The sequence below is a fragment of the Ambystoma mexicanum genome, chromosome 7q, assembly GCF_040938575.1.
Source record: "Ambystoma mexicanum isolate Mex_15411 chromosome 7q, UKY_AmexF1_1, whole genome shotgun sequence".
NCBI lineage: Eukaryota > Metazoa > Chordata > Amphibia > Caudata > Ambystomatidae > Ambystoma > Ambystoma mexicanum.
The window spans coordinates 14,431,462-14,455,393 of record NC_090941.1 but is presented as its reverse complement, the minus strand read 5'-3'; the positions used below and the strand labels follow the sequence as shown (position 1 = coordinate 14,455,393).

The following is a 23,932-nucleotide window of genomic DNA, read 5'->3' as shown; positions in this document are numbered from 1 at the left end:
CGGTTGGCAACCTGAAGTGGACATCGATGTGTGTTCCCCATAAGAGGTATCCGGGTGGTGGAAAGGGTATTGGAACCCCGGGTGATGAAGTATTGCTGAGAGGGGTGACGCTCTGCTCCAGAACCTGTTAGCATGTGTGATCTCTCTGTCCTCCTGCCTTGGGACTGGGTAGTGTAGTGGCTAAGATTAAGTTTTCTCTTTCAACTGCACTAACGGTATTACTATCTATCTTTATCTATATGTGTGTGTTTGTGTATAACCAACTCTATTTACTCCCAGAGTAGTTTGTAGATTCCAATAGTATATGAATAAAGGGCCTGTAAAGAGCCAATTGTATTCCAACTATTGGTCTAAGTGTGTGTTATTGCCTCCGTGAGTCCAAGAACTTTTCGTCCGTGTAATCTGGTAAGTGGTTTCTGGGGTCCTTACATATGACCGAAAAGTGAAACATTTATTTTGAATGTTCTGTTGTTTATTGTGCGGGCCAGTTTTGAATATGCTCAGAGATTTTCCTTTAGAACCTAGTCTAGCAAGGGATCTCCCTGGTAGAGTAGACTTAGGTTTTCTTTGCAGATTCTTTCATTAGTAAAATGTCAAATACTGAGAAAACTACAAGCAGTTTTCTGCCTCGCATTACTGAACCCTCAAACTGGAGAGCTTCTCCCATGCACTTTCCAACTTTTCAGCTGTACAGAGTAAGTAGAGTTATTGTATATCTCACAGACCGTACATCATGTATGCTGTGCTGCCTGCAGTTCTAGGTATTGTATGCAATCATTCAGCACAGGGTACAATGCTCAAAATGTGTCCCAGCTACAGCCAGGCCAAAGACAAGCTGAAGGCAGCTGCAGAGCTTTGATTAAAAGTACATACATACAATGTGTCTGGAGTTAAATGATCCTATGCACAAACGCCAACAAGCTGCATGTCATTTGTGAGATGCAGAACCACTTGCTATTTTTATTTATTTTTTTTTTGGCCTAGGCCTTTACAAAAATAATACAAAATTGTTAGTAAAAACACCTAAAAATTACATTAAATTTCATTACCTTCCCCCATGATATTTTGCAGCATGTAGCTTTGCTTTCACCCTTACAAATCCAGAGATACAAGTGTCACAATACAATGAAAAGCAAAGCAGGGATCAGCACCTCTAAACGAAATATCTACACATGATATTAATTCATCCATTAATATGTGTTTATGCTATGCAATTTGATGCAGTCTTCACCCTGACTCTTTCTTCCGATCACTATATAGTGTATATAGTAAATTAAACAGATCTACCTGCTTTCAGTGCTGTTGTCTGTCCACTCAGAATTGTGCAGCGGTCTGCACATATATGAACTGGAAGTCACATGTGGAACCCTACCAACTACTGGCAGAAATGTTTCTCATGTGAGCCTTGGTACTGAGCTGGAATGTTTGCAGAGTGATGTGCAGCAGACTCAGCATTCAGGGCAAGGACAGCCTGGGGCTGCGCATCAGCAAGTCCTTGCTGGAATAACTAATGAGTATATAAAGCTATCAATATAATAACAAGAAAATCACATGAACTGTCATAACATTGTTGTAAATGTCATTGCTGCTGCCAATAAAAGTTGTTGAAACATGTTTGTGAATCAATAGAGAAAACACGTGCAGTTACACTAAATTATTGCATCGTCCTATTTGAAAAAAAGCGGAAAATAGTTCCTGGAAGATGTACATAAAGCATACATCATAATGCAACCAAATATGAGTGTACATCAGTGGTGAAAAGAGTAAAAAAGTTACAAAAAGTATTAGGTGGGAAAAATGTTAGAGTAAATTCAAGATAGAAGTGTGTTGACTCAAGACACTTGAGTATCTCCCTGTGCGCCATCCCATATCTGTTCATTTGCTCTGCTTGCACCTAGAAACTGGAACACTCTTCCTCCCACTCTGCGTTCCACTTCTTCCCTTGCCCTCTTTAAGTCCCATCTTAAAACCCACTCTCTCTCTCTCTCATTCTATGGCTCTATTGTTTTTACTTCTCATCTGTACTGTACTGATGGTTGCTGTGTTCAGGGCTTTGACATCAAGCGCTTTCTAAAATTGCCATTTTTTTTTAATTCTTTCAATTTAGAAACTGTCTGAATTGCATTGTGTCAAATCTAATATTCTCCTTGGATTTGGCTTTTGGTTTGGGGTTAATAACGATTGTCTTGTCATGGTAGATGCTGCTTCCTCTGCGTGCTCAAGGATCGTTTTCTTGTAGCCCCATTCTGAAAACAATGGTTGAGTAGATTGTCACCAAAAGCTTCTTGGTTGTTGCAGTTTGTGTGCGCTCTTATTTATTCTCCTTTCAGAAGGTTTTTTTTATTACAGTGCTTCTGCGACAGCTTGATGAACCACAGAGTTGACTTCCGGGGGTTTTCTGTAGGTTTGGGTTAGTAGACCATGATCAGAGACCTGAAAGCTAATGTCTAGAAACTCAATTTCGGTGGCTCTGGAGCTGCTTGTGAGCTCAATGACAAATTGGTTGGTATGGAGACGTATGACAAACGTGTTAAGGCTCTTGTGAGTGACTTGCCAGACCATGATAATATCGTCAATGTATCCATGCCAGTGCTTGATATTCTTTTCAAATTCCCCGTTCGTGAGGGCATGTGTGCTTTCATAATGATACATGAGGATGTTGGTGAATAATTGACACTGGCAGCCAGGCCTGTGATCATGGTCTACTAACCCAAACATACAGAAAGGGTTTTAAGGGCAAGAATGAGTAATGTCTTAACTGTACATCTGTCTGTTTTTTATATCTACACTATACTCTTCTATATATTACGTTTAACCTGAGTACTTATTTTTCATAATATAGGTATTGTATATGTGACATTGTAATCACGTGTATATTTCTCAGCATACAAGTGTGGTGTATTTTATTGTGCTGTATTAGGAATGCATGCCTTTCTCCCACCTGAAGTTCAGCCTGACTGCTCAGCTACACTTATCATAAGAGTTTGGTTTTTCCTTTTGCGTAACACACTGTTCCACTATTGGGGCAGATGGTTACACAGCCGCCACAAGACTCTTGTGCAAAAGAAAAGTGCTTATTCTGCGGCTTTTACATCAGACCTCCATGAGACACGCATTCTCAGGTGCTCACCAATGCTCATCTGATGGGGGCCACAGAAGAATGACAGGCAACCACGGCAAGCAGTTGGCCATAGCCAACGTGGCAAGCTGCACCACAAGGAATGCTTATGTCTGCTTCTACTACTCCAAACACCAATCTAATCTGTTATTTCCGCATTGAGGCCTGGTAAGAATTCTGATCTGCAGCACTTCATGTTAGTCCATTCATCAAAACCAGAAAAATCTCTGTTGAATCTTATATTTCTTTTCATGCTGCACCTCTTGCTTTTTCAATACTACCCAAAAACATCTCTGCCAAAGCACCTCAATAATGAACGCCATTACCTCGGCCAATCTACTTACCTTTCAAATGCACCTTCAACCTAGGCTACTTCAACGTTGGTGGATTCCTATACCAACAAGCTACAGGCCATGCCCTGTGGGAAATAAGAACCAGGATAACTTTTCATGGGGTATAGCTGCAGTCCGTGCCCAGTTGGTGCTGCTGGAAAGGTCTCTGTGCACAGGACATGGCTGCAAGTCAGTGTCCACAGCCTCTGGGCGTAGAACAGAATGTGACAACGGGCTATTCACAGATTACAGCAGGCATTCGGTATGTGTACAGCAGGGCCTTGCAGTTGGTCACTGTACCCTGGAATACCTGTTAAATTATTACATTTTTGGGAATAGGGTTTCACCCAAAGTGAATAGCTCAGCACAACTTCAACACATGTCACACTTTAGCCATAGAGTTTCAGAAAAGGTTTTTGAAGGTACGGTTCGGATCACAGCGAAACAGACAGTTGCAAGATTGTGGAGAAAATAATGTGTTGTAAGGGCCATGTGACATTGCCTAATGTTTTTGCTGTGCCGCAAACACAATGGCCTTGTTTGTCAAGGGTTAGAGTTACACCTGGTAGTCCTTCTCTGCCACATTGTCCCGCTGATACATGGAGAAGTAGGCTCACAGAACAGACATACGATCTCTGCCGTGCTCACCTCCTTCCTCTCGGGTGACGAGCATTACGTTTTACGCCAGAGTGAGATGTTCATGCCGGAGTAAAACAAATGCGTTCCTATGGAATCTGCCTTGTTTTTGCACTTGGTTGAAACCAGAAGGGTTCAAAAGGAATCCATTTGTAAATGGCTCCTACAAAGCATATCTGCAGGCGCCGTTTCCTTGTTTCAGGAGACATTATTCACCTCACTTTCATCTTCACTTGCCAACTCCACCTCTTGGACATTTCCTGCAAGGATACCACGGCGCATAAGTGCTAACGTTGGTGGTTCGCTGCTTGTATCTGCCACCTCATGTAAAATGTGGCCGATTATTTACTGTTTTAATTAATAATGCAAGATGCCTAGATAATATTGGAGGTGACAGGGGGAAATCAATGTTTCTTGCAGCTGACAGTATGTATATTTAATCAGATCCATATAGAGTTAATCCGAAACACCGCGTCAATTCATGTCTGCCCTTAACTGTTAGCTGCTCTTTCTCTGCCAGGCACACACATCTTGCATATTGATCTATGCGCCTCGTTCTGTCAGAAGAACGAGGCAGCATTAGACATCATTCGTCAATGTTTTAGCCACCGCGAAACTTAATTGAGATGAATCGAAACTCACTCACGGAACCAGTCCAAGTTGAAAATCACACCTTGAATTCGCTGAACTATCGCTTGGCATGTTAATTTCCATAACTCCTGCACACAATTGAAGAGAATATACATTCTCACATAATATTTATGAGGTGCAAGCATGCTTGCTACAGCTAAACCGACATTTTATTGGGAATAAAAACCTGACGCAACGGAATGTTGGAGAGTTCCAATGGTGCTGGCTGCCTGCCTGTGCAGTGCTGGCAGGGAAGGGGCGGGGGGTGCGAGGGAGCGGCGAGGCAGCTCTATTACTCTTATATGCCGATCGTTTTGCACAGCTAACAATCCCGAAATGAAGTCAATAAACACAGCAATCAATTATAGAAACAATTATTTCTTTCAAGACGTATACTAATCCGGTGCCATATGCTTATCGCCTGATTGTTTCTGTGTTGTCAGGAGAGGAAGCCAGTTGCGCCCATTCCCTTTTGTATCCGCTGGGATAAAACTAAGCCTTTCGAAACGCTGCTAACCTCAAAGGCGGTTTACTATTCAATTGTTGTGTTAATAAAACACATGTTAACATTAAGAACCCGCATCAGAGTGATTTCTACTTTGAAGTAGCTGACAATCGTTGACAAATGACCCACACACAATGGTATCATTACATAGTATCCCCACCAAAAATATTGGCGTGGAATGGCCATAGGCAATATTTTTTTTGGGGGGGGTAATTTTTGGGGTTATGGGGAGCAGGGGTTGCGGTGGTGACCCACGCTCCTTTAAAAATAATGCATGTGTTGCGGGGGTGCCCCCCTGCAGGTTCCATCCCTTAATATCACCGCAAAAATATGGCAATATTTTTGCATGGTGATATTTTTGTGGGGATATCAACACATGGAACCCACACAATGAGACCGGCTTTGAGTAACCCACTACTCTGACGGTAAGAGAATATAAGATTATGAGCAAAACACAATTAACTAACTATATATGTGGATTATCAATAAAGAAAATGCCATCTCATTAAAATGACATAATGAAATGACACATTAAACCAGCGCAGGTCACCCAGCCATGCCTGCCCCCTGGCTTTGCCGAAATAATTTCTATTGTGGTGTTGCCAATTTCAATGGGGTTTCCACACTTAGTTTGTGTGCTGCTCACTAACATCATTTTAACAAGGATAGTCCCATTAAATCTTAAGGACATCTTCAGATGTTAATGCACCCCGTTTCTCACCAACTCATGCGCGGCTCCCGCTCAGCCCAAGTGTTCCTCTGTCTTGCTTGAGAAGGTGACAGAAATGGTGTCATATAACCAATGGAGACATTGCATGCACAGGTGATAATGGACGAGCAAACCAGTTCACTGCAGAACCCTGATTCTATTTCTAAAGTTTTGTAAGATTTCTAGCATATGCATGGCTAGCAGTGACCCGCACCGAGTTATGAGCGAGAGGCAACATATTTGGCCTGAAAAGAAAAAAATAAGACTCTGGCCCACACTCCCAAGAGTAGGGAATGGATGCTCTACACAAATGCTAGTGAGGCAGAACGGGCGAGGGGGGGGGGGGGCAGGTCCATGGGCCTCATTATGAGGTGGGCGGTAAGGGGTTAACGGCACCGGTAATGGTGCTGGCACCGTTAACCCCTTACCGCCCTATTACGAGGTCTCCTCACGGGACCCGCAAAGGGCGAGTGGTAAAACCAGGCATCCTTAGCGGGTCCCACGAGGAGACCAGGGAGCTAACACCGGGCCCGTTATCAACGGGCCCGTTGTTAGCTCCCTCCCCATTCCCATTGAGCCCTATGGGGGCTTGAATGGGAATGGGGATGTACCAGGTCGGGTTCCTGGAATGAGGAATTACTGGGTCCTCCAAGGTTGGAATGGCCTGGAAAGTCCTAATTTGAGGAACCCGGACCCGGTATGCGGTAAGGAGGTAACCATGCCGCAAATTGCGGCATGGTTACCTCCAACCTCGGAATGAGGCCCCATGAGCCTTCACGGGCATCAGTCTTCCTGCTCAGGTGGTGAAAACAGTTCCACCAGGCCCCAAATTCTGAACAGGTGCCTAGATTGTCTGGAGCTGGAACAATTAATATAGGCATTGTCAGTTTTCCACAGCAAACGAATACATTAATGACAACATTCAATGAGGTGGCAAAATAGATTATGTTGTTCTATTACATAAAGTTTTTTTGAAAACCCAACTTGGTTAGGTGAGATTTACCCTAAATGGTTTCTGGAGGTATACATTGTATTGACAGTTTTTGTCAACAGCTTCTCGATTGCATGCAGCAATATGACTGTGTAATAGATTGCTGGACACATTATACATTCTTTGTAGTTTTGGCTATTAGGTGTCGCTAATGCACCACCTATAAGCCACGACTATTTCATTGTATTTCAGCTAGGAGTGAGATGGTATATGAGAAAGGACACACAGCTTTAGGTATTGTTTGGTTAATCAACCCATTGACTGCCCATGGCCATGCTAATCCTTATGACCATTCCCAACCTCTTCCTGCCCCTGACCTGCCCAAAACAAATCCTCCCGATATCCCTTTGTGCTAGCTTGATGAAGCAGTAAACTGTTGTGCTCAGAGTGCTTGCCAGTTGTACTTCAAAGCAGTCTTCTTGGTTAATCAGAGTTATACATGTGCTAATTGTATAATAATAATGTCTTAAGCAGGTGTGCATCCACCACTTGATATACAAGCAGTATGCATGTCCTTCATTAAGTTCTGTTAAAAACACGCATTATCAAAGATTTGGTTTGTGTATAGGCATTTGTCAGGTGTTACCATTATATGCCCAGGTAGTCACACCAATTTGCGGCTGCTGCCATTAATGGGCAATTATTAGTATCACGACATTGCCTGGCAAATGTTTATTGCATGCCTACACAAAAGTAAAAAGTGTTGTCATTGCCAATGTTTGTTTAAAGGGTTTCAATACTATCATTCCATTAAAGTGGATGTATGCCCACCAACCAATTGTTGCAAAAAACACAGACAACACAGGCCTATGACAACTAGATATTTGGAAGGCCACACTGCAACACAAATGTTTGGTTAAGATCGAAAATCATTGACAGCAATAAGAGAAATATAAAAATTCCACTGTCATATCATCTAGTGCTTCCAGGCGTTTCAATAGAAAGGCAAACATGCAAAAAAGGGATCACGCTTGCAAAGTTTCCTTTCTAGATGTTTAGAAAATGCTCTACCTTCAGTAATGTTTTAGAGAGCGGGGCATACCATGCCAGATGAAGACCATTTACTTTACTTTATTACATTTATATAGCGCGGTCATAGACCCTAAGGCGTGAGGGTGCTACAAGACATATACGACGAAAAAAAAAGTTAAGTCTTCAATCTTTTCTTAAAAAAGTGACTCAGTGCATCGCATGTCTGATGGTAGTGCGTTCCAAACCTTCGGTCCAATGGAAATGAAAGCTGAGTTGGCCACTCTGGTGGTACGGCATTTCAGTTCAAATAGGAGATGCCGATTATTAGACCTTAACTTTCTGGTGTTATTTCTCATGGCAAGGAGCTGTTGCAGATATTCAGGCATGCTACCAGATCTGCATTAATGTACTAGAGTCAAAGTCCTAAACAAAATTCTGGACTCTACAGGCAGCCAGTGGAGTTTGCGTCTTGCCGTTGACACGTGGTCTCCATATTTAAGTTTCATAACGGCTCTGATTGCCCCGTTTTGACATACTTGCAGTCTGTTACAATCAGACTTATTAAGTCCCATAAGGAGACTAGAGCAGTAGTCTATTTTTGAACAAATCGCTTTAGCGATGGTGTCTTGAGATATAAGGGGCCTTAAATGTGCTAAGAGTTTGATGTAATAGTTATATGATGATACCAGACAACTAACATGTTGTTTCATAGTCATATGATGGTTGAAGATCAATCCCAGTGTTTTTACCTTTTTTAAGGGCATGATAGATTCTTCTCCCATCTGAAAGCTATCATATTGAGTGCCAAGTTTATTAATAGTGTGGGAGGATCCTGTGACAAGCAGCTCAGTTTTTGATTTGTTCAGGGCCCGCTTGTTGTGGACCATCCAGGTTTCAATTAAGGAAAAAACTCTGTTGATGGCAAGTTCGTCTGCACCATGGGAACCAGAGAGCGGGATGACACATTGAGTTCTAACCAAAGTAATAAACCCCCCGATATCTGCAAGGTCCCACACACAACAACAACTCTGCACGAACACCAGTTTTCAATTTCATTGGCTGGTAAAACATGAAAAGCATATATTCACCCCGGTATCCAGTTATTCCATCGAATGACAATCCATCTAACATCAAACCATCACATTTTTTCCATCGAAATACCATTCCATAGAATGGCCATTTTGTTGAATAAAATTTGATGGATCCATCAAAATGTAATGTTATGATTAGTGGTTAGATTAGGGTTAGGGTTGTGTTAGGGTTAAGGTTGGGGCTAGGGTTAGATTAAGGGTTACAGTAGGGTTAGGGTTAGGGTTGGAGCTAGGGTTAGATTAACGGTTCCATTAGGGTTAGGGTTGAGGCTAGGGTTATCTTAAGGGTTACATTAGGGTTAGGGTTGGGGGTTAGGGTTGGGGCTAGGGTTAGATTAAGGGTTACATTAGGGTTAGGGTTGGGGGTAAGGTTGGAGCTAGGGTTAGTTTAAGGGTTACATTAGGGTAAGGGTTGGGGCTAGGGTTAGATTAAGGGTTACATTAGGGTTAGGGTTGGGGTTAGGGTTAGGGTTGTGGTTAGGGTTGGATTAAGGGTTACATTGGGGTTAGGGTTATGGTTGGGGCTAGGATTAGGTTTAGGGTTGGGGCTAGGTTTAGATTAAGGGTTATATTAGGGTAAGGGTTAGGGTTTGGGTTAGTGTTAGGTTTAGGGGGTGGTTGTGCGGGCTGGGGGGAGACCCCCAAACCAATATACAGAAATACTTAAAAATGTTACAAGGAGCTGGTCAGTGCTGAAATTTCAGCACTGGACAGCGCCATGTAACGTTTTAAAGTTACAAAAAAAAGCATTTAAATGCTACTTTTTATATGTAAAAGTGCATTTCCATTGAAACCAGTCCATGTACATTTTTCATGGACTGGTTTCAATGGAATTGCACTTTTACATTTAAAATATAGGTTGTCTATGCTTTGGTATGCAATGGTTTGTATTCAATGGTTTTGCATGTCGACCCTTTTTTTTCGACGTAATCACTATAAACCATTCACCCCCTTTCCAATATATTCGTATGTTTTCAATGAAGCATCCTCAATAAGCAGAAAAGCGACATCCAGGTAACCATGCATTTCCTTTTGTCACAAGCACATCCTGTTCATTTTAGTGTTTAATACGTCACACCTTTAAACCAATGTATCAGGTTGCTGATTTGTGCTTTCATTCGGGGAAGGGGCTTGCTGTACAATCGATTTACTGATGTCACCTGCATAGGTTCTCACTCTATGAAACATTTAATTACGTGACAAAATGGTTGGTGGGAGGAGCAACGGGGTTAGGACAAACTAACTGAAGCTCATCAAGTGCAGAACCAATGAGCGAGGCATCGGACCATAATGGTTAAGAGTGTTCTGGAGGATTGGCTATTGGCCAGAGTTCAGTATACCATTCATTAATTGTACTATTGTAAGGGCATGCATTTAGTGCAGACCTAGCTTTGGCAAGCAACGGATTGCTTCATAAGTCAAAAGGGGAAAACACAGTGAGGAAAGCAGAAGTACAAGGGAGGTGGCAGCTAGGGAGATGGAGCTAACTATGGGGAATGGGAGTCGGAAGTAGTTTGGCAGCAGGGGATCTGTAGGCAACCAGGGGAGGAAACAGGGGGAGCAGACTACCCCGTCTCAGGTTTGGTGAGGAGTGGAGGAGTGTCGAGCTAGGTGTTTGGGAGGAGCTATTCCTTGAAGAGGGGGATCTTGGGCTCCTTTATAAAAAGAATAAGTAAAAGGATGAGTCTTGTGTTGATGGGGAAGAGGTTCTAGAGTCTTGGAGTATAGACCGAAATATCCTGCCTTCTGGTTCCTTTCTTCCTGCACCAGCGTAGTTCAAACCTGCACATGGCTCACTTCTGGGCCTCTGAAAATGCCGATCTTCTCAGTTTGGGGACTTGGAGGTGACAGCCTTGTAAATGATGGATGAGTATTTAAAGGTGATACCTGTTCGCAGTGGGAGCCGGTGAAGTGTGTTGAGGATTATTGTAATGTGGTCGAATTTGCAGAGTCCTTTGATGAATGGTGCTATGACATGTTTGTGCTGTGAGAATGCAGATTTATAAAAAGCTGACCTTTTATCTGACTGGAAGGCCCCAATTTATACAGGAATATGATTTTTGCATGCTGGGAAAAGCTTCTTGATCATTGAGGATACCTTGCATCTCGCTAATTCTCCTTAGGTGCACACCGCAGGACATGAGCATCCGAGAAGACATTGGCTGTGAAGTCCAGCAGAATGTAGCTGCCAATTCACCAGTGCTTTATAGGAGGAATGACACTTTTTAACACCAAAACTTGACGTGATCCAGGTCTTACACTTTACAGTTCATGTTTAGGCCCTATTTTTCTCTTTAGTTGCACTCTGTTTTTCTTCCTTTGCACCTATCCTTTAAACGTTTAATATATGCAGGGTTCCCTAAAGATGAAGAATAATTAACTTTATTTTGGCAGTACCAAGTTTTTATATGAGTACTCCCCATTTATTTAAGATGGATTTGAAAATAGTGACTTATTAGTTTCAAAATTGCAGCATTTGACTGCATTATGCAACAGAATTATTGAAGAGCCACCAGATTAATCAAACTTCTCCAGTATGTCTATGGAAAATGTAACATCATGCTTTCAGAGGTATGTCCAGATGCACATTAAAGGTAAACGAGTCAGGTTTCAGGATTACATTGCAGAATATTATTCAACAACATACAACCGTAAACCTTCAAAGGAGCATTCGTTCTTGGTCTCTAAGCGAACAAGAAAACCTCCCTCCAAATCCAGACCTACAAAGGCCTCCACTGTCAACACTTTTGTTTTCAGGTTTCTGTTTACACATCTCAAATGCCTCAGATCAAATTCCTAATATCAGATATCAGTACGGTTTAATGTTTCTGACGGTAAAAGATCAGTCCACCAGAAAAGGTCACCTGCCACAAGTGGACCCTGATAAGATTTCTAAAAAAATGGAACCTGTTGTATGAATTCTATCCTACACTGATTTAGCGTGTCTGCACTCCTAACTCGGGCTCAAGTCGAGGGTACAGCTGGGGGACGGAGTATGTATGCATTAAGGTCAACCACGGGGATCGAACCACAGTCGTTAGGTTTGAAGGTCAGGCACTTCACCACTGCACCATATAACCTGATGAAAAATAACAAACAACTAAAGGAAAAATGTTGCATTTCGGTACTGCAAGTCGCAGGGAAAACATTTGTATTGGTTCTTGGAGTTTAAAACATGCACACCTTTTAACGTTTTCAAAGATATTATTAGAAGAATATATCCTCTCTTGGTTTTGTGTGTGTGTTGATTTTATGGAGGGCAAATGCCATTCGTCCTGTGCAATTTGGTTGGTTATGCAAAGCCCATGTAATGAAATGTGCATATTTCAACTTGATATGCTAATTTCTGGCAATGTCAGATCCCACTGCATTTGTTGATGAGTCCCCTCACTTTAATTTTTAGGACTTCAGCCCTGCTCTTAACGCCTTGTATGCTTCTCTCGCCTGCCGTTGCTGGCTGGGGTCCTCCTGTGCGCCTTGTAAGCGTGCTGCTTAGCCAAGGTACGCGAAGTCGTGATTGGCTTGAGCGGTGCGTTTGATTGACCTTGTCATGTATTCCCCTCTCCTCTCCTTGCTGGCTAGGATCCAGTGAAAACCAGAAGCCACCGTCATGACCGGCACTGTGCGCTTTGTTATTCGAGTGACTCGGCTGAAGATGGGTAATCACGTAGATTGCGTACAGTTCAGTTGCAAGGTGACGCACTGTGTGTAGGGGTCAGAGCTTGTGTAGACACCCCTAACCTTCAAATATGCCATATGATGGTGCCTGTAAAGCTTTTCGGTGTTGAAATGCACATGTTCAATGTTGAGTTTCATGTGTTTTTTATTGTATTTTGTTTTCTTGTTATAATAACCAATTTAGAAAGGAGAACTGCAATATTTATTTCACATTCTGTTATCATGGATGGTGCATGACCGGTGGGGAATAGCGGACACGCGTGATTTCATGTGAAACCAATACAATGTGAGTGTTTGTTCTTCGCACACTTACTTGTCTCTAGCTGTTTTCTTCTGGAGCGCAGGTCATTGAGAACTTGGCTGAAGTGATTGGTAGATGCTGTGACATCGGCTTCCAGGAACATCGGCCCTTGTTCTCTAGCTTTTAGTGCAGCAGCCTGAACTTTTAAATGTTCAATTTGAGGCTGAAGGGCTGTCAGCCGAGTTATTTCGTCCTATGTTAGAAAAGAAGATTGCATTAGAAACTGACACACCAGCAGCAAATGAACATTGTCCATGTGCCCACCATAGTTTGTTTTTGGTCAACCCGTTTACCACAGCTGCCAGTAAAATTAAACCATGTTCAGTATTACATTCCTAATCAACACAGGCTCTATAGTTATATGGTGTATCTTATGGAAATTAAAACCACCCATTCAAAATGTTAGGCAAGTCATATGGAATGTGTTGCACATAACATGACAGACAACATGCAATAGGGGCAAAGAGCTAAGCAGGCACCATAGCAAGATATCTTCCTGTTTTGACTGGATTCTAACATTAAATCCGAGCTGCCTTTTGCCTCAACCAGTCAGCCAGGTGCAATTCTTTTTTATTTTTGTATTTATTGTGCATTGTTTTTTTATTTATTGTGCATTGGTTTAATTATACCTTATACACACATACAAAACATATAAAACATAGATAGTCAATTTCATTAATTGATCATTACATTAATCATGAACATGGTATCTCACATAAAATGATGATACTTTATAGATATAAGCACGTTGCTAATGTATACAATATCAATCATAAATATCCACATATTACACAGTGTCTTTCTCCAATAACTTAAAGAAAATTCTCCAAACATAAAAACTGGCACTCGTGATCACTAACGATTAAACCGCTGAATGTCTCCTCACTCTAAGTATGATGGTGTCCCAACAAAGCAACACAAACACAATTCTTCATACCACCATATTATGAGTAATGCTATTTCTCATCCCCACCCTACAACTGTGGGCAAAACCTGGACATGACATCTTTAGTACAACATTACCTTTCCTTTTATTTTAATATTTAATATAAACACATTTGTAAATCTATATTTGCAATATTACCCTTAAATGAAGCTAGCCCTGTTCTTCTTAACCAATTCCGCCAAGCCTTGCCAGAGCATTCAGCAACAACTTGAGCTGTCTTACACAATAGGATACACACCATGACACCTAATCGACTCATATGACACATCAGCTCTGGATCTAAACAATATCTCTGAAGCCCCCCCCCACCCACGCACCTTAAATTGGCTATAATGTATGCCATCACAGGCATGAAAACACTGTCAATATACAGTCTCACCTTGAAACCTACATCTTCAATGTACTGACCATCACTGAAAGGTAGTTCTTAGACATCTTTACCTCACATATATATACATTCTACCCCGTCATGAAGATTGTTAACAAATACAATGCTCTGGGGTAAGCAAGGGCAAATCCATCCTCCTGCCACAGAATATCGGACACTACTGTTTAGGACTCTACATACTGTCCACCCAACCATTACGGATCGCAATACAAAATCATACAAAATCCTATGTCTCCCTGCTGGTAAAATGCTGATCACCAAGACCACAACAAGAACTTCCTGGATGAAGGACCAGACTTTATGTACAAGATTCCCAAAGACTGCTTATGAGGAACGTCTTTAATCTTTGAATTGATGTCTCTAGAAATGGCCCCACCCATGATCTCCTAAGGCGATATATATAAGACACTCCAGGAATAGCCCAGGAGACACAGGCACACAAGATAATGTATTCTATTTACATGTTATCCCGTGGAAGTAAGTTACAGAGTGTGGGATCCACTGTCACTAAACCACCCACGTAGTCAAGAATGACTGCCAAAGTTAGAAGCCCATCTGTGAGAACATTCAAACAGTGGCATGACACCAATACATGACATCGACCGCAGTAACACAAATACAAACATGCCCGGGAGACGGGATGAGAGGAGGCCACATCTCAATCAATATCCTGGATTTCTCCTTATGAATTCCCATGCCAATTCACAGTTGGGGGAATGGGGGGAGGTATTAGCCTTACAGTGAAAATAACCAATTTCTCCATGATTGCTAGTCAGACTTCAGACCACAAGTCCATTTGAGTGCCTGAATATGATCTCTCAGAAATCACTCACTAGGTTTGTACACTACAGAAAATACTTAAATACAGCATTTTTAGGTTTAAAAGTTGAGCATCTTTTATACTTTGCCAGATGTGCATGTTCAATATATTGAGAAGCAACCTGGGCATGTGGGAGGATCAGAACCGCAGGCCCCATTATCTGTGTAACTGCTCAGTGTTTGTAGCTGTCAGAACCATGTCACTTGTAATATATGAACACAGAGCTTTTCATGTGTTATGTTTGTATGCACTCATTGACTGTTTTTTTGTTTATTTCGTTTGCATTTTAACAGTCAATGTTCAAGTTACAATAATGCATTTCTTTTTACTCGCAGTTTAAGCAAAGGCACATCTGTTTCTATGGAGAAAATTACCAAATTCCCTCCAAGAACAAAGACAATAACTCTCCTCCCAACCCCTCCACCTACCCCCCCCCTAAAACTCGTTCTCCCAGTGAAGTCTACTCCCTGGATGGCTACTATTGGTTGTCACCCCTGCAATTCTCCCAGCCACATTATTACACTAGCATCTCTTCCCAGTGCTTTGATCCCCCTCAAACGTAGACCATGATTTACCGTACTAGCTGGACATGACCCACAATAGTTTTGGCTTTTGTAAGTGTTCATTAAATGACTGGGTATTTCAGGATGCACGTTTGACTGCATTCATAGCTATACAAATGTAATAAACAACTGCCAAGCCCTGTTGGCTTTGCCAATGATTATTATTGAGGATCTTCCTGTAACGTACATGAGAAATATAAAGATGAGACGTGATTATCAAAATGCTTAATGGCAATGTGCAGACCTCTTCTGCATAGGATTGTGTCTTTTCCGACTCACCCCAAAAGTAAGAAGGTTGGGGACAGTGGAGAATGTGCCAAAACTTGGGTTCAGCTTATCACAAAGCCACCAGCCAGGAAGTTCAATATTTACATCAGGTGCATGTTATGATATGCAACTTGGTTTTATACCATGCACCACTGCCATCTGCATGGTTTCTGTAGGGTGAGAAGGTCGGTGAATCAGTGTATGATATTGGGCAGCAGAACTGCTAGGCATACTTTAGTGTTTCCAATTTGGGGCGATGACTGTCTGTAGGGGTTTGGGGCTGAGCAAAGACTAGTAAAGAATCCACCAGCCCTCTTCTGTAAGGCATACGATTTCCCTGCCCTACAACTACAAGTGAAAGAACGGTGGCGGTAAACCCGCTTCCACCGTTGTTTTCGGACCGGCTGATTCAGAGTCCTGCAGGTGGGAGGTGTTACTCCCGCCCGGTCTGACCTGGAAGGATTACTATCACCCGCCTGCAGGCGGACATGTAAACACTGGCTCTGTCATAGACGGAACCAGTGTTTCCATGGTCCCCATTCCCATGGTGTCCTATGGGACTCCATGGGAATGGAATTTACAGAATTCCACCTCCAGAATTACCGGGTCACCGGGGTTGTAATGCCCTGGTGATTCCAGCAATCACAGAGGTGCAATGGTATTACCGGTCCAGCGGCAGCCAGTCGGTTTTTCCGGCACGGCTACCGCCGGACTCGTAATGTGGCCCATAGGTTAAACGTGTCCCTGGAATGAATTCAACACTCTGGTTGTGGCTTTTCCTTCTAGCCCTATGAGCTCATGAATCACTATGTCCCTTTTCCTTTCTGCAGTATCAGTCGTCACTCACGATGAGAAGTGACCTTCAACTAAGAGTGCCGCTGTATGGATGTCAGCAGAACAAATCTTCAGGAAATTCATGCACCATGGGATCCGTTCCTCACAATCCAAACTCCAAACGACTTCCACTAAGTGGCGGGAAGGTCAAACTAAAGATCATTCGCAAATACGAGGAGGGTACAGCTCTATTGTTCAACAAATGAACCACAGAAAGTTGATGAACCAACTCTGAAGGCTCATGTTATCACGCCTAAGGAAACCAGGAAACAAAGCAGAACTAAATAAATGAACAAGAAGGTCATCAACCAGAAACTGATATTCCATGTTTAAGCTGGAATGTTCTGTTTTAAGTTGGAGATTTTGGTTGAATAAGACCTGAACTCAAGGTTCATGAAGCTTCCAGTGCACATTCAAGTCGTTTTATGTTGGTTTAGTTCTGCTACTGGCAGGAGAGATGCAGGAGCAAACTAATTGCAGAATTGGCCAGAAAAGACTGGGTAGAACCCAATCTTAAAGAGCTACAAGTAGACTGCATGCTGGCAGTATTCAAGAATTCAGGCGTGGTGGCATATTTACTGTTTAGTGAAGCCACCCGTTATAACAGAAAAAGGATTCTGGTTTCTGCTATCTCTGCCATGAGCCACCTTCAAATGAGATATGTTCTCCAATGTCTGGAATACAGACCCTGTCCTGTGATATGTAAGAACGAATGTTGTCATGGTTGACCTTTATGCAATGTTTAAGGCTGAATTATGGTGCCCTGTGCTTGCACGGAGCCAGTTTGCACATGTGGAAATGATGTTGTACTTGCACAGTCTCATCGGGGAAAACAAATGTTCCCTTTTTTTGCGGTGGGGATGCACACATTTCGTTTGCGTGTGTAATATAAATGAATGCATTGGCATTTCAAATATCTGTATCATATTTTCCATTGTCCCACTTACTGTGTCTGTTGAATCAGTGAAGCACTGTGACTTGCTTGTCTTCGGATTGTGCTCATTTGAAAACTGGTATGGGCCGGATTTATAATGTGCATGCAACCACAAACTCTAGCCAAGCAATACCCATTACGGGTGGTGCCCATTACAAGACTCCATTAAATAAACACTATTAATGATTACATTTTGTGAAAGCACAAAAGAGAGAAATAAGTCATTATGAACTTTCCCATAAACCTCAATGGCAGCTCACCACACAATGTCTTTGACTCATCTCCACTGTGCTCGTCTGACATTGTGTTGCTAAAAGAATTGAATTAGGAAGGTCAATGAAGCTGGAGGTAGTTTAAAGTCCCCAAGAAAAGTCACTACATGATATAACAGTTCTAGGGCAGTGGTCTGAAACCTTTGGCTCTCTGGATGTTTGGGAGAACAACTCACATCGTTCCTAGCCAGCAGAGTTAATGGTGAGGGACCATGGGAGATGTAGCACAAAACATCTAGAGAGCCACAAGTGGCAAATCCTGTTCTGGTACTGCTGGGATTTTATTCATGTTGATTCCATACCACCACCATCTACAGAGAATACCTGTATCAATCATTTGCAATAGACATATCTGCTCTATGTCTCACTGACATCATGCCATGCTCATCTTACAAGTGTAAGCACCACTGGCAGTGGAGAATCAGAGTGTCATTTGGTTGCTTTTAATTCCACTGTCGTGTCTCGCTCGACTTGCGGGTGGGCGTCTTTGCGGTTTGTGCATCTACGTGGTGTCCAGTCAACTGGTCGACTGCAATTTGGTCGACTGCAATTTGGTCGAATGCCAAATGGTCGAATTATTTATTTTTTTTATATATATATGTGTTTTGTGGGTTTTCGTGTGGGGAAAGAAAAAAAAGGGGGTTGGGGGGGGACCCCCCCAAAAAAAACCAAAAAATGGGTACAAAAAAAAAAAAAAAAAATTCGACCATTTGGCATTCGACCAAATCGTGTCGACCATTTGACTGGTAACCCATCTACGTCTGCCAGTGAAAGTGGTGAAAAACATACAGGAGGATGCTACTGTAGCTCTACTGTGAATGTGGGGTATTGTTGAGAAACTGCACAATCTGCCCAAGCAAAGGCTCTTTTAAAAATTATATCACTTGCAGAAATGCTACCATTTAATTGTAAATGGTTTGAGCAAAATGTGTATTCCAAATTTCCACAGATTGCCCCTTTTTTAAAAAGTCCTTTACAGTGCTGCGCAGTCCAAGGTCTAGCTGGATACATAAGTGCCTAACATGAAGATGTGAACTCCTCTCAAAAGGCCGTTAATTATACTTTAATTAACTTTAAGACCATTCCTCACTTCAGCATGGAAGTCCGAAGAAATGGAAATGAAGCCACAAATCTTAGGGTCATAAACTTCCCAACCCAGAGTACACTTGTATTTGTCACCAAAAGAGCTGCTTAAATCATACCTACAAGAGGTCTTGGTTTGCCAGAAAGGTATTTTTCTCAGACTACTCACACGTACTTAAATGAATCTAGCAAAGCCCTTCATTACATTCCTGCATGCCCATTTAGGACATGAAATACAAGGTACTGCAGAGCAGTCATTTTTCATGCCTTTGCTTCTGCGAATTATAATTGCTTGGCTAAAAGTTAATGGCGTTAATGGAGATGGCATAGCCTCATTTTATGTTTAATGCCGTGTATTTTGGAATAGCTGTCTTAAGTTACCTGGCCTGAGAATGGTCACACTCTGGAATCTCACGATCTTCACTCATAACATCATGGACATGAGAAGTGGGAAGTGTCTGAGAGCACATTTTTCAGCCAACACATATAATAAATGACTGGTTCCAGACCAAAGAGGGAAATGCTTGTTAGAAAATGGTTTCCCTTCCAAAGCAAGAGTAAAGAAGTGCGGTTCAAGTTAGAATATGGGGAGTGCAGTTCAAGTTAGAATATGGGGAGATGCTTTAATGACAAATGTATTCTTTCACAAAAATGCGTCCTTGTGTATTGTGAATTCCCAATGTTGGCATGTCGCCTTAGAATGCTGAGCAATAACAGCTTAGTTTGTGTCCTCTGGTAGAAAGGCAATGTAATTTAAGCAACCTGTGCTCATGCCTTTTGTCTTAAAGGCTTTTATTCTGCACCATTTCTCGGAGAGGATGGACTCAGTACTACTGTGATACAGTCAGAACCGAACTGTCCTCAATGATAACCATCAGCTCCTTTGACCCAAATGCTAATATTATCAATCAGGTGGAAATGGCGTCCAGAGCAGTGCCTCAAGCTAATGTGAATGTTCTTGGAATGTGTCAGCACACCCTATTTTTATTAATCAAATCTTAACACTTCATTTTGCTTATTGTGCAATGAGAATCACACTATAAACTTCCTTTCGTCACATCTGAGCAAAGTGTCAACCACTGACTCACTATACAAGTTTAGGGATCCATTCATGGTGAATTGTGTCAGCTTGAGCGGCTTATTTGAACAGACACCTCAACTGATCTGTACAAATTGCTTTAGTGTTTCTTAAGCTAAATCTGAGATTCGCTCTACAAAAATATCTTGTCTGTTATTTCTCAACAGTGACATTTAGGAAGTAGTGAGGACTCTGAAGCGGACACATAATGGTTATCTGGCAAAATGCAGACATGTACTAGAAAAATGCAGGCATGTTGCAAACAAAGGTCACATGATTTCTAGTGCTTCTTTACCATGACAGAATCTTTACTATATTTCCAAATATTGCAAATAGCTCTAATAATGCAAGCAGTTTCTTCGTCAGAAACTTACTTGATTCTAAAAGCATCACCTTGAGGATTCCAGATGGTGCCTGGTGAAGGGGAGACATTAATATCTGAGCTTCACTGTGAGAGCCTCCCAATCCCACTATGAACAAAATTTGAAAGGGGAAGTGGGACGAGTGGGGCTTTGTAGACCCTCTCCAAGTTCATAGTGCAGCCGACACGGCACTGGGGAAGCACTGTATGGTGTTCCCAGGATGTGCTCCGATGCCCCCATAGGACAGCCTGACTCCCACCACAAAAGGAGACTGTGCTGCCAATAAGAAAAAGAGGCCAAACATCATTGGAGCCCTCTGGCGCTGTTCGCAGTTGACCCTCGCCCCACCTACTTTCTGCCATAGTTGGTGGGGCCAAAGTGGCGGTATGGCAATCTGTGCCTTGGATGGCCCACTTGCTGCTGGTGCTAGGAGGATCTATTCCGAGGAGCCCGAACAGTCAGCAGGAGAAGCATCCACTGTAGGGTGTGGGTGAAAGCCAATAGCTCTCCTTCATGGTGCCCGTGTGGAGTCAGCTGAAATGGAGGCCTTATATCTGAACATGTGTCTACCACTTTTACCTATCCCTGGTATGGGAAGGGGATTGACTGTGCAGTATGTAGAGGAGTCTCAGGCCAGGGGAAACACAGCTGAAACTTGCACACAATATCTCTCTGTGGCCTGAAGGAGTAAAATGTACCTGTGTGGACAAAGAGAGGTCGTATTTCCCTCAATCCGGTTTGTGGGGGTCCTCCAGATGGCAAAGATGAGGGGGAAGGAGGCCCTGGTCTGCCCAGGATCCCAGCCCCCATCACATAATGTGAGCTTGTGTCGTTGTTGGACCTGGGGAGAAGATCCTGTTGAGGGTAAACAAACCGAGGTAATGGTAGTGCCAGAACAGCAGAGCCATTCCCAGGGGAGCACGGCTATAACCAATGAAGACCTCCTGCAATGTATGTCCTCTTTACAGGAAAAGCTTTTGGTGACGTTTCAGCTGATCTGAAGCTGTTAATGGCTGAAATTAAAGGGGAAATGCAAAGGATGGATACCAGCGAAAGGGCTATACAAGGCATCATGAAGGAGGTGTGAACGGAATGGGGGAAGGGTTCCATGTGTTAAAATGCTGCAAAAAAGGCAGTTTACACAAAAAATTGCAGCACCGCCATCCATGTAAAGAATGCGAAGTACACCTCCACAACCCCCAGACCCATTATACTATTTAAGGGGAGCAGGGGACACCCCCGCAACCCCAGCTCCCCTTAAATGGTATAATGGGGTACACCTTTACCAGGTCAAACCACAGCAGTTTTGCCGCAATTTTTTGTAAAGGCAACATTTATGCCACGATTTTATTACTGCATACTTGGGGGAACTACTCAAGCACATATTTAGAATAATGATCTTGAAGATTTGGAAAATCGCTCGAGGCAGTCGACTTTTTGCTTGAAAAATGTACCAGAAGTCTTTGAATATATTTTGGATGGCATCTTTAAGTCCTTGTCTGCAATTACCTCTTGGAGGACATGGCCTCAGCAGTAATCCTTACAGACAGGCTTTCGTCGCACATGCCCCATTAGATTGGGCCCAGGTACTAAACCAAGAGATGTATTGGTAGCAATGTCCTTGTATTCTCAGAAAGGAAACATCTTGAGACCATCCAGAAGGTCTGGTCCCTCTTAAATAAATGGGAAGGAGGTTCAATTTGATCAAGACATAGCCCTGTCCACTCTCCAAAAACAGAGAGAGATGATCCACTAGCCTTTTTCAAATCAGGGCCTTATAACTATATAATCTCAAGTCTTTGTATCAAATGAGGTTCTCAAATAGATGGGTTCAATCCCAGCCTCGGGAGCAGAGCGAGGATGGGATTAAACTCATCTATTTGAGAACCTGATTTGATACAAAAACTTGAGATTACACAGCAATAAGGCCCTGATTTGAAAAAGGCAAGTGGATATAGCCGAAACACGTGTCATACAAGGGCATGATTAATTAAAACTTGTTTCATTGCAAAACTGGATTTGACGCTGTCTTCCATCTGAGTCCTTTGAATCATTTCTTTTTTTTCTGTTTACTTATATTGTATTGGAATTTCTAAATGCCAATTCAATTAAAAAAAGAATCACCTCATGGGTGTGTAAAGCAGATTTTAACTTGCAGATGGAAATGTGTTCGATTGAATGAGGGGACTCAGCAAATCAAAGTATTTGCATTCATATAAATACACTAAGCACAAATTCAACTACATTTGGATGCATGTCAAAAACATCTAAGATTGAGTTTTATTTCTATATCTTACTTTATTGGTGTGAACAGCCTTGGATGCTTTCGCCATTTCTCTTCTTATGTATCTGTATCCACTTGTTACCTCCTATCATCATGTGAGCTCGGGCTGTGTGCCTTGTTTTAACTGAAAAAAGTGGTCTGATCTTATGATACTCTAATTTTGGTGTATTGCTAGAGCTAGCAAATTCTGTCAATGCTTAGCCTGAAAAAATCCTGTCCAATTGGCTATGAGAGATCTTTCCTTGTCAATGTCTCTCTTCTTGCAACTAAACCTGGCAATGGCGTTTATTGTGAGCCATAATTTGCGTGTGAGCTCAAATATATTTCGATTGAATGATAAATGTTTTGATTAGTTTCTTGGTTACCTTCGAAGAGGACTAGCATATTTCCAGTATTAACAATGACACTTATTTTCTTCAAAAAACGTATGCCCATTATCTTGTGATGTCTTCAAACTGTGTTTTTTGTGGGCACTTTATAAGTTACACATTTGTTGTTTTTGAACGAAACCAACTTTGAAGTCAAGGCAGTTAGGTTATCATGAGGAACTTGACCTCGTTTCAGTATATATTTTTTTCCAGACGACTACTATTCCTAGTCACAAAGTGACGCATTAAAGATATGACAATGGCGTCAGATTTGTAGCTTGTAGGGCCTGTCTGATACCGACGTAACTTGACGCCAAAGACAGTTGTCTAGTTTAGTGTTGCCATAGAACCACCTCTGGTGTGAGAAGAGGTGGAGATTGTTTCAGAACACGAGCCAATGGAAAGGTACAACATGACTTCTTTAGTGCTGGTACACGGATTCCCTTCCATTACAGTTCAAAAGAAAACAAGAAATGTGGCCCTGGATACAAATAAAAATAAAAACTGCCCTTTGAATATGTTTGATGCCTTCGTATTTTAGGGGCAAAGAACCACGTGTCCACTTCAGATGATTCTCGTTATTGTACAACAAAAGCACTCGCGAGTGCAGTCTTAATATTTATGATTATGAAAAAAATGGAAGAGGTGCGTGACATGAATCCAATGAACTTGACATAGCACATTACATTAACCTATCCAAACGAGCCAGCCAGTCTGTGACTGACTTATTGAACACAGAGTATATTTGTAGCAATTCTTTAATTGGGGAG

General features: G+C 42.2%; 1 protein-coding gene across 8 annotated transcripts in view; it reads right to left on the bottom strand.

Moving 5' to 3' along the window:
• DMD (dystrophin) overlaps positions 1-23,932 on the bottom strand; it is a 7,616,828-nt gene that overhangs the window by 5,172,296 nt on the left and 2,420,600 nt on the right. For all 8 annotated transcript variants that reach the window (XM_069639082.1, XM_069639084.1, XM_069639079.1 and 5 more), the window contains one exon: positions 12,976-13,156. In XM_069639082.1, the coding sequence (XP_069495183.1) occupies positions 12,976-13,156 (181 nt within the window). The remainder of the gene's footprint in view (positions 1-12,975; positions 13,157-23,932) is intronic.